The 12,653-nt window shown below is 41.7% G+C and overlaps 1 protein-coding gene across 1 annotated transcript in view; it reads right to left on the reverse strand.

Annotated features, from left to right (window-relative positions):
* Window positions 1–12,653, reverse strand: part of MFSD11 (major facilitator superfamily domain containing 11) — a 153,844-nt gene that overhangs the window by 107,005 nt on the left and 34,186 nt on the right. The window contains exons 6-7 of the mRNA XM_082271200.1: window positions 11,623–11,719; window positions 11,363–11,421 (exon numbers count right to left, since the gene is read on the reverse strand). Coding sequence (XP_082127326.1) covers window positions 11,363–11,421; window positions 11,623–11,719 — 156 coding nt within the window. The remainder of the gene's footprint in view (window positions 1–11,362; window positions 11,422–11,622; window positions 11,720–12,653) is intronic.

A 12,653-nucleotide genomic window follows, 5' to 3' on the forward strand; every position in this document is an offset into this window, starting at 1 on the left:
TGAAGGCGTTTTTAAATAGTTGATGTTGTAAGTGTAACCTTTAATAAAACTGCTGGAAGGTACTTTACTATGGAGATTCTTCTCTTTATTATGGGGGGAGCCCTATGAATGACAAGGAAGAGGACCCTATAGCCGCATATCTTGCCCAATTGAGAGTGGTCTGAAGTGTTTACAAGTGCTTACTAGCCAAAGTTATCAGCATGGATGGCTGAGAAAGGCATATTATCCGCCTAAGTCTGGTGAGTGAGGGACCAAGAGGGGAGCACTGTGTGACATCACTTGGCACTGCCTTTGAAGAGGAGTCACATTTTTATGAGCACAAGAGCACTTTCTAAAGAACTTTGTATACATGGTTTATTGAAAAGACTTTTTGCAGAATATTTTACCGATTGATTTACAATTATTTAATGCACAGTATTTATTTAATAGTATCCACATTAATTATTATAGAAAAGTTTTTGCACAACAGATTTATTTGTGTATACTGCACAGTATACATTGCACATCATATATTGCACTTTACTTATGAACAATTGATTTAGCACGGATACACTTTTTGCACAATATATAGCACTTTATAATTAGGTCAACACTGACGCATTTTATTAGTAATAATTAATCAATTTATTTTGGAGCAGCGCTGACACTGTCGTTTACTTTCAATCTAGAATTAACCCTTCTTGTACAGCTGCAGCTCATTCTAGGATTCTGTGAATCTATCTAATTAATCTGTATATTTAATTATTTTATATACTTAAATTAGTTTAATATATTCATTTGGATAACACCATAAGCGCAGGTACCCACATCTTCAACTTAAGATCGACCTGGTAAAAATTAAATTACTGCCTCCCCTCCTTTATGTTTTACGTCACTCCCCAGTTTGGATCCCAAGAAGGGTGTACAAACAGTAACTCCCAGGTCATCGCATTTCTGTGGGGATTCCGCCCTCCTCGTCTCAGGCTCTCCTTGCTGCAGCGGCCTTGGACCCGGGGAGGACTAGCTTGCCATGATTTGTTTTTATACTACATAGCGGGTCTCTTGACTCATGCCCACAACTGGCTGACCTCTGACACCTCCAACCCGCCGGTCGCTCTTCAAGCGGCTCTTGTTGGGTCCTTTGAAGCACTGCGTAATACGCTGTACCACGGGTCCCTTGTCCCCTCACCACCTCCATGAAAACGTTAATAGGGCTTGGGCCCTGACGTCCCCCTACACTAGGTCTGGGCCCTAACCATCATTCTCCGAATTCTCCCTTGTGGGACTTACACCCTCCCCAAGATGGCTGCAGACCGGAAGCGTATCACTGGAAGTGACACGAGGTTCTGCCTTCACCGCCATCTTGCTCCTCCACTGCGAGGATGCTGCAGGGTACGTTCACAGCCGAGCCAAACAGGCGCTGCAGGAGGAAAGGACCAGGAGATGCTAATGCCGAGCCACCCCCCGCCCCCCTCCTACTTGCGCACCGCCCAGGGTGATTGCTGTGGCTAGCAGGAACTAGCCCAGAAATTCCACAGTAATGTTCCAGGTACAGTGTAGGGGGGTGCCACTCCAGTTCACAGCTGGGGGGATAGTTGTATACCCCTCAGTAGGGGTGAAACCTCAGGCGAGGGCTAGCTTGTCCCATTGCGCCAACCCAGACCTTCCCTGCCCAAGGCTCGGTGAGCGGAGGCTGGCCAGGGAGCCTCCTGCAGCATAGCACGGAGACTGGGAAAATTATCAAACAGATGTAGCTCCTAGTGGATCTGGAGGAAAGAATTGAGACAGAAGGTATGACAAGTTTTTAGAACGGTGGAATATTGTGTTTTCTATTTCAGGTGGGAGGCAGCCATCTTAGATGCTGCCCTGGAAGACGATTCGAGAAAGTAGGTGCTACTGATTTTAAAATCACCATGATATTTGCGCAAAAGGTTTATCAAAACAATATTCTTGGTAAAAATACACTAAAATCATTATTGGCAGATATAAAAGCTTAACCTGTATTGAGTTAATAAATAACAAATATTTGTAAACTTTTAAATTGCACATTTTTGTGAAATGGTGAAAAATCGAAATGTACGCAAAAATGTAATTACCGTATCCAAATTTCTCTAAAGATCTGAAGGTTTTCATTTTCCCTTACAATTTTAAGAATTTGTGGACCCCCCCAAAAAACAAATGTATATATTTTATGAAATTACATGACCTATTGAATAAAAAGGAGGTGCTACTGATTTTTAAAGCAGCACGATGTTTACATAAATGTTTATCAAAACAATATTTTTGCTGAAAACACATTAAAACTATTTTTAGCAAATAAAAACACAGCTAATTTTACAAAATTCCTGCTAAATATAAAAGCTTAACCTGTACGGAGTTAATAACCAAATATTGGTAACTTTTAAATTGCGCCTTTTTGCGAAATAGCGAAAATCAAAAATGTCTAAAATTTTGGAGGCTTTAATTTTTCACTTACAGCTTTTGAAAAAGTCCCCCCAAACCATACATTTTTAAAAGCACATGACCAGTAGAAAAAAAGAAGGTGCTACTGATTTTTTTTAGCCCCACAATACTTGCGTTAATGTTTATCAGATCGCTATTTTCACTGAAAAAACGCTAACAAAAATCCTTTTTTGCACATAAAACCACAATATAACATACAAAATTCCTACCAAGGCCTCACCCAATGGGGCGTGCTACATCGTATGCCCATGGAGGGCTGTGTTTATCTGCACGCGGATGCACAGGTGTTCTGTGCACCCCTGTGCAGGCAGTCCTATTCATGTCAACTGGGATGCAGAGGGTGCAAAGAAAGATTTGACATCCATGCGGGTGTAGGTGCATGGCCCCATATGCAGACAGAGTGAGTTCAGGGACATACACCCACATGAATGTCAAGTTGGGAGCAATGGCTGTCTCGATACAGCAACTGCATCCCAATTGATCTGAATGGGGCTGCCTGCACAGGAATGCACAGAAAAGACCGCTGTGTCCAATTGACATTGATGGGATTTAAATAGTTCTAAATATTTATTTTTTAAAAAATCTTGCGCTAAGTGTAAGTATAAAATAAGATAAAAATAAAGTAATGAAAAAAATCAATGGGATTACCTGAATGGGGATGCGCGGAACACCTATGCATCACTGTGCAGCTAAACATGGCCTCGCTGTAAAATGCATGGGGGAGCTTTTCTTTGCTGCCTGCCATATGCCCCACCCCCCCCTTAAAGAGGAGCTCCAGTTTCCCCCCACAAAATGTAAAATGTCAGCAGCTACAAAAATACTGTAGCTGCTGACTTTTCATACGACACATAACTGTCCAGGCGTAAGAATGTATATCCCAGCTAAATGAAAAATTGGAGGTGGTTTGCCAACATCCCTGGACTGAACAAGCAGAATGGGGGATCCCCCTAGGGTGTGGGACTTTACCAGCAAACACACTTCCACAAATGTATAAAAGTTAAATAATTTTATTAACAAATGATAAAATAGATCTTACATAGATCTAAACTGTTGCATAAATTTGTACAGAAAACATAAATTGTATGGTATTCAAAGAATAAATGTAGAAATGATAACTGAAAAAGATAGTGATGCATATACTCGGAGGTATATGTTGGTTACTTGAAGGAAATCCTCCCACCCGACGCGTTTCAGGCACGCAGGCCTTTCCTCAGGGGTCTAAAAGTGGGGAGATTTGTGATTTGAGTGACTGACTTTATCTAGGTATATCCTAATCAATATTTACAAATATGAATACTCTTCACATCTTCTCCCCTAACCTGATGTGCTTCCATCTTAATATTCAGCTAGGGACCACACTCCCTCTCTATTGACGGAGAATCAACAATACGTCCCGTCACTAAATCTTTCCTGAATATATATACCAACAAACTAAGGTATGAATATATACATTCTCCTTGGTAAAATTTCTGATACGATCCAATCTTAAACAAGAAACATACACATACATATATATATATATATATATATATATATATATATATATATATATATATATATATATATATATATATATATATATATATATATATATATATATATATATATATATATATATATATATATATATATATATATATATATATATATATATATATATACCGTATATACTCGAGTATAAGCCGAGTTTTTCAGCACATTTTTTTGTGCTGAAAACGTCCCCCTCGGCTTATACTCGAGTCAAGGAAAAAAAAAAAAAAAAAAATTCCCTGTCCGCTCCGACGGGCTTAAGGTTTAAAAATGGCGCCGCCCGTCGCATACATGTCACCGTGCACGCGCCGCCGCCGCTCGTGTCATTTCGGCTATTCCCGGCGCCGCTCGGGAGAGGCCGGGAATAGCCGAAAGCATACGAACGGCGGCGGCGCGTGCGCAATAACGTGTCGGCGCCGGGCAGCGCCATTTTTAAAATGAAGGCGCCTCTGGAACAGGTAAGTGAAACAGCTTCACTACCTGCCATTATGCAGGGCTGCGGGCACACTACAAGGGATGCAGTGCTGCGGGCATGGTCCACATGTACCATGCCCACAGAACTGCATCTCCTGTAGTATGCCCACAACCCCGGATCCTCTTGTACCATGCCAGTACCCTGCATTCTTCTGCACCATGCCAGTACCATGCATTCTCCTGCACCATGCCAGTACCCTGCACCATGCCAGTACCCTGCATTCTGCTGTACCATGCCAGTACCCTGCATTCTCCTGCACCATGCCAGTACCCTGCATTCTCCTGCACCATGCCAGTACCCTGCATTCTCCTGCACCATGCCAGTACCCTGCATTCTCCTGCACCATGCCAGTACCCTGCATTCTCCTGTACCATGCCAGTACCCTGCATTCTCCTGCACCATGCCAGTCACCCTGCATTCTCCTGTACCATGCCTGCCGCCCTGCATTCTCCTGCACCATGCCAGTACCCTGCATTCTCCTGCACCATGCCAGTACCCTGCATTCTCCTGCACCATGCCAGTCACCCTGCATTCTCCTGTACTATGCCTGCCGCCCTGCATTCTCACCCTAGGCTTATACTCGAGTCAATGATTTTTCCCATCTTTTTGTGGTAAAAGTAGGGGCCTCGGCTTATACTCGGGTCGGCTTATACTCGAGTATATACAGTATATCTTTTTCAGAGGATTAAACCAGTTACTCCTTGAACTTCAGTGCAACAGGCATATCTCCAAAAATATATATGCTGTGACAATTGCCATAAGGTAATCCTTTTTTCGTACCATCGCAATCATCCCAAGATCACATTATCTATCCTTTTGAGTATATTAAAAATATCAATTCTCCTGCATATACGTTCATACAGAGACAAGTGCGACCCCCCTTTTGGGCATCCTCGCTGGGGCCACACTTGGGAAGATCCACGCCTTCAGGGACCAAGAGGTGCATTACACCGGCACTCAACACAGCGGAACCCCCTTTTTCCTCTCTTGCTCTTAGCAGCAGTGACTCACTTGTCACACCTTCAACAACTCACAGGTATAAGAAACTTTTTTTATCCTAAACTTATCTACAGGTATAACATTGAATGTTTGAGATCTATCTATATTGAAATTGACATAATACTCCATGCAATTAATTTATACAATATCTATTATGTTATATAGGAAATCACAAATCTCCCCACTTTTAGACCCCTGAGGAAAGGCCTGCGTGCCTGAAACGCGTCGGGTGGGAGGATTTCCTTCAAGTAACCAACATATACCTCCGAGTATATGCATCACTATATCTTTTTCAGTTATCGTTTCCACATTTATTCTTTGAATACCATACAATTTATGTTTTCTGTACAAATTTATGCAACAGTTTAGATCTATGTAAGATCTATTTTATCATTTGTTAATAAAATTATTTAACTTTTATACATTTGTGGAAGTGTGTTTGCCGGTAAAGTCCCACACCCTAGGGGGATCCCCCATTCTGCTTCATAACTGTCCAGGGATCCAGTGATGTCAGCTCGCGAGCCAATTCTTCAATCAGCTTCGGGTGCCAGCATCTTCACTATGGGAAACCGACCCTGAAGCCTTCCAGCTTCATAGCCAGTTTCCTACTGCGCATGAGCGAGTCATGCTGCGCTTTGTGAATGATTCCGCATACTTCTGTGTCTCAGAAGGCTGCAGGGGAAGGAGGAGGGGCCAAAAAGCTTCATAGGATTGCCTCGGAAATCTTATCTGGAAGTGGGAACATCGGAAGTGGAAGCAGATACCTGTCAAAACCAGGTACCAGACCCCCCTCCCCCTTCCGCAAAGTGGCAAATGTGGCAGTGGAGAGGGGGAGAGTGCAAACAAGCAAAGCTTCCATCTTTTGGGTGGAGCTCTGCTTTAAGCTGAATTAGGCAGTACCCTCGGTGCCGATGGTGCAATGCCTTGCGCCTGCGGCAAACCTGACCCAACTTGTCTTCTGCCGAACACTACACATTCATGTCAAGGGGAAGAGCTGCAAACTTCCCACAACCTTGTGCAATGCATGTGGTTGCGGTGCATTTGCTGGTAAAATGGGGTAAAGCTGGCGGTGAGGAGGTGTCATTACTTCCTCACCGTCTGTCAGCTCAATCTAAATGTGGATTGAGTTTCAGAGGCAAGGGAGATTTAGACTTTTTTCTCCTTTTACAGCTTTTTAAATTTTGAATATATATATATTTTTTTTTTTTTTTATCATCATCAGCCACAGATCAGAGCCATCAGTTTGCTCAGCAGCGTCTGCTAAACAATTATGGTGTAAGCTCAAGGTCAATGAACTGGCCAACTGTAAGCAGTGCTGTAGGTCCGTACGACATACAGACCTGGCAGAGAAAGGGTTAAATGGTGCTCAGCTGTCCTAGTAACTTGGTAGCTTAAGGTGCTTGGCCCACACAGCCTACTCACAAAGTACTGTAAATCTTCAGAGACCAGGTCACACCTCGGGGCTGTGCCATAGCTCTGGACCTAGAAATTGCATTGTAGTAAAGTTAACCAGAACACTCTGGTCTGGAAAGTTCCATAATATAGAGCCCAGTGCCAGAAGACATGTTCCAGGCAAACCCTGCAATCATTCAGTCAAGTGGGGTTTGGGTGAGGCACTCCAAAGTCGGGCTGATCCGAATAACTGCCTTTTCACCTCAGCAGCAATGAAGAAGGAGTTTTAACTGAAGACTTGTTTTAAGAACATCCATCCTTCTAGGACACCAGAAAAAATAAAAATCTTCCTCGGCTGGGAGCAGGAGGGGTTATACTGAGCCTGCCCACAATTTTACCATTTGCCAGTCCAATTATCCTGCAGATGGCAGTATGACCCATTGGTAAGTGAATTTGTGTGTCCCTCAATGAAGGAGAAAGAAAAAATAAAAATAAAAGGGTAAGCCATTAGTTTCCTTTTATGACCATGACTATCTGCTTGAATTTGATCTACATTATCTTCTATGAGATCACCAATACCCCATGCATATAGCAGTCATTTTTAGGGATGGAGAAATAGTAGCTGTGAGGAAGTGGTTCACCATACAATTAAAGTGGAAGAAAAGGCATCTACCTTCAAAAGCAGTAATCAATTACAATAAATCATCTAAGATCTGCATTATCCAAAATGCTAAAATGTGTATCCTTTTACCTTTTAAAAAATCCCAAATGCTCACAGGATTATTATCCCTGCGGGTCCCTGGGCGTGTCTTTTCGGGTAGCTACGTAATTTCCAGAAGTGACATAGCTACCCAGCAGGAATTCTCAAAGAAAGTTAGCACCGTCACTACCGGCGTAAAGGTGAACACATGACAGTAGGCATCATTTCCATTGTAAAACCGAGGGAGCCCGCTGATGAAAGGCTGGGAGGGATGGGGGCAGTACTGGGCAACCCAAAGGTGGGTTTACAGAAAGCTAGGCTGGATTGATCAACAAAAGTTTCAGAAAGTGCATGACAGCTGGCGAATTCAGCTGAAGAGAGAAACCACTGTCGGTAAAGAACTGGAAGCAGCCGAATGTCTAGCTTAGACAAGACTTTCCAAGCTAGACATTTAGCAACAATGAAAATGCAAAATATAAAAGGGTTAAATATTTAACATACTAACCCTGGGCAAAATGTATTTTTTGACTGGAATTCCACTTAAACAGTTAACTGCCCTAATATGTAAAATAAGCAAGTATAAACACAGGCCCCCACATTTCCTTAGCCATGAAAAAAGTCCTGCATATAAAATTTACAATGAAAAGTGTTTAACCTCCCTGGCGGTATGATTCTTTTGGATTTTAGGTGCTGAAAGCAGTACCATTATTTTGCATGTAATTCTTGAGAATGAGCAGCCCAAACCAACTATTTACATATTTTTTTTTTTTTTTACTGTGCGTTCTTCTTTAGAACATCTTGGGTATGATAAAGTTTGAAACACTAAATCATAAATTTTAATATTAATATATTTTAATATAATAAAAAACTATAAATAAGTTAAAGTATGTATGTATGTATGTATATATATACACACACACACGTGTGTGCGTATATATATATATATATATATATATATATATATATATATATATATATATATATATATATATATATATATATATATATATACACACACACACATATATATACACACACACATATATTATAATTATATATATATATATATATATATATATATACATACATATACACACATACATACATACACACACACACGTATATACACACACACATATACATAAAAAGTACAGTAAAACTGCAGGAAAGGGCACTGGGGGGCAATGTAATGTGAATTTATTTTATTTTGAATGGTATCAGTGTGTTTGGTGTGTTTTACATTTGAATTTGCCGCCGGTTCCACCCCTCTGCGAACGTCACGTCGCAGGAGACGGAAGCCGGGGCACGGAGAGGATCGGGAGGAAGATCTGCCGCCACACACATCACTGGATCCCGGTGATAAGGTAAGTAACCTTTTACAGGATCCAGCGATGCTTCTGGCGGTACCCCGAGTGTGGCTCGGTGGTTACCGCTTTTGGCTCTGAAATGTAACCCTGAGCCACGCTCGGGAATACCGCTAAGAAGGTTAAGTATCGAATATTAGTTTGTGGAGATTAGAGGTTTTTGTTGCAAACATTTGCAAGTCGCCACCTATTGGGGAATTATATAGAAGAGCAGAAACATTGTGAATTATTTAAAAATTCTAAACACATTAAGAGAAGTGTTCTGTCAAATAATGCATCGAACTGCACATGCATAGTACGCAACGTCACTCCTGCTGATATCCCATGTGTCTGAGACATTATGCGACAAGAGGCAAACCACGGACAGTGTGGAGGGTGTAGAACCTAAATGTCAGATTCTGCCTTGCTCTTTGCGCATGCGCGCAATGGAAAATGATTCTTATTGGGTGGATCATTCCTATTTAATATTCTTACTTAGTGGATTTTTCTTATTGAGAAGTTGCGGGAATATTGTCGTGAGCACAGTACATAGACAACGCTCTGCCGAGGACAAATAGAAGTATATCTGGACACTGGATGTAAAGGGGCACGCTGATGGAAAGGGGCGCTCTGATGGGGACACCTGATGGAAAGGGGCGCTCTGATGGGGACACCTGATGGAAAGGGGCGCTCTGATGGGGACACCTGATGGAAAGGGGCGCTCTGATGGGGACACCTGATGGAAAGGGGCGCTCTGATGGGGACACCTGATGGAAAGGGGCGCTCTGATGGGGACACCTGATGGAAAGGGGCGCTCTGATGGGGACACCTGATGGAAAGGGGCGCTCTGATGGGGACACCTGATGGAAAGGGGCGCTCCGATGGGGACACCTGATGGAAAGGGGCGCTCTGATGGGGACACCTGATGGAAATGGGCGCTCTGATGGGGACACCTGATGTAAACACCCTGTGTGATATTTAACACACTGTGCTGTATACAATGTGCTGTGTGTGTTCTTTTGAAGCTTGATGTGTTCTATTCAGCACAATGTTCTATATAGCACAGTGCATTCTACATTGCATCATACATAACAGTACACATTGAGGTCTGTATAACACATTGTGCATTTGCAGTGACTGCAACTGGACATAGCGAGGGGTTGGTGGAATGTCCAACTGATGTCACTGTGGTGGCGTGCCAGCTGGCTCCCAATTATTTATATAATTATAGAAGTAAAAAGGTGACAGTCAGAAATGTACGTTCTGCTAAGTGTTTAATGAAAAAAAATCTTATTTTTGCGATCTAGACCATGAATCTGCACCAGCAGACTAATGACATTTAAATTTGAATGAAATGTAATTATTTTTCCTATATGTCTACAAGGATGATGGGGATTGGAGCTGGCGGCTTAGGCAGCTGTACATCCTGTCAGGAACCTGCTGAGAGTTGTAGTCCAGGTAAATATGGAGATTCTTGTCAATTTTAATTAAACTTGCAATTTTACTTTTTTATTTTGCTTCCATGCATTGATTAGCAGTCTTACACATGAATTTCTGAGCCCCCCTTTACATCAGATGTCCCCATCAGAGCGCCGCTTTACATCAGTGTCCCCATCAAAGAGCCCCTTACATCAGTGTCACCATCAGAGCGCCCCTTACATCAGTGTCACCATCAGAGTGCCACTTTACATCCGGTGTCCAGATATACTTCTATTTGTCCCTGTCAGAGCTGTGTGTACATGTACTGTACTCGTGTCAATATTCCCACAATTTCCCAACAAGAATAATTCGCCCAATAGGAAGGGTTGTCCGTTGCGCGCATGCGCAGATAGCAAGGCAGAATCTGACATTTAGATTCTACACCCTCCGCTCTCTTCGCAGTTTGCCTTTTGTCGGATATTGCCTCAGAGAAACTTTGAATGCATCGTCACGCTAGCTGATCGAGATATCAGCTGGAGTGACTTTATATACTGCAGTTCATCTGATGCATTTTCTGATGGGAGGCATTATTCGACAGCACTTTCTGGCGTTAACCCCTTGTTATTATATCGTACCACATTAATGCAACATCTGCAACACTTCTGGTTCTGCCAGCGAGTCGTGCGCCAAATTCAGGTAGTTCTAAAATGCACCACTTACCATTGTGTTGCACTGAATGCTCCAAACGTAAAAGTGGAACGAATTAAGACCAACTCTGTTTTTGCGTACAGAGAGAAAAACTGGCTCAGACAAAATTTGCTAAAGTTTGTGTGCATTCTAAAAGTAGAGCAGCATGAGCCAACTTCAAGTACAAGTTCTAGAAGATATATGAATTTGGCACATGCTTCATCACTGACAATGCATGAGAGACATTTTTACAAAACCTTTCTGCCTCAGTCTATAATTCCAGGGTTTAGGTTTGCCCACCCCAGTTCAACACACAACATGCCTTATTCAGTAACAAGAAGTGATCATCATACCATAAATGAAAACACAGCATACCTGATATGCTAGCTTCTCCTTTCCATGCTACGTAGATATAAAGGTTTCCGAAAAGCATACTGTGAAAAAAAAATAAAGAAAATTACAGCTCCCTGGAATAGAGTATATTCAATAGCAAGGCATTAGAAAAATAAAATTCTGCAACCTATAAGATCTGAGAACCATTTCTACAGTTTATAGCTGACTAACGCAACTTGATCTCTACTTGGTTGTTACACATCTACTCACCAAAAAAGACAGGAAAAGGCCATAGATTTTACCTGAACTGCAGTAGGGCCCAGAAGATACCACTATTCCGCCCAATGGTTTTGTCATCGGAATTCATAGTCAGACAGGTGCCTTGAGCAGTCCAGAGCACTAGGAAAGGGAATAATAAATGAAAACATAATATGGCCTATGCGGTTAATAGTTTCCAGCGTCCATAAATACATGATGCATGGAAAATATTTTTGGAGCAGTCAAAGCATGAACCAGATTTCACTTACAAGCAAATACTTACTGCAGCTTACTCAAATAATAAACATTGTTTGGTATTCCTTTTTTTTTTTTTTCTAGATCCATGTACAATCATGTGCTAAGAGAGTCTAATATTTAGATACTCTTTTTCTAAAAACATAGAATTCCCCTTATTTAACCCGGTGAGGTCATCACTGGGCAGAGTTACCTCTTCAGGAGGACCAGAGCTGGGAGGAGAAATTAGAGAGGGTGCTCCATGACATTTCCTGCTGATGCCAGATGGTTTTGCGAAGGCTATGTGGACAGCAATGTGCCATCAATCACAACCCATTGTAGTAGAACTGGTCAAGTCCTGAACTGATTAGCAATTGAGGATGAGAGGTATCAGTGGTTAGAATGTCACCGATAGACTTAATCAGCTATGACACTACAAACTGCAGCCACGAAGGGATTCCAACATTATAAGGCAAAGCAAACAAAATATGACAAGTGAAAGTTTACAATCTAAGAACATCGGTTTGATGAAAGCATTTCTGCAGACATGGGCCTCTTAAAATCCTTTATGCAAACAGATCCCGTTTTAAAAAGTAACTTCACTTTTTTTTTTTTTTTTTTTAAAAACACACATACCCTCTCTGTGTAATCTAAGTACAGTGCAGGGATTTTAGTAAGCTTGTTGCAGATATAGGGGAGATTCTTTTACGTAGTTAGTCTGAATGAAGGGGAAAAAAATAAAAAAATATAAAAAGCTCAAATCCATCAAGTTCAAACCTTTTTGAAGGCTTGCTATCGGAAGAAAAAAAAAAAAAAAAAAAACACACACACACACACACAC

The sequence above is a fragment of the Pelophylax lessonae genome, assembly GCF_965119305.1.
Source record: "Pelophylax lessonae genome assembly, chromosome: 11".
NCBI lineage: Eukaryota > Metazoa > Chordata > Amphibia > Anura > Ranidae > Pelophylax > Pelophylax lessonae.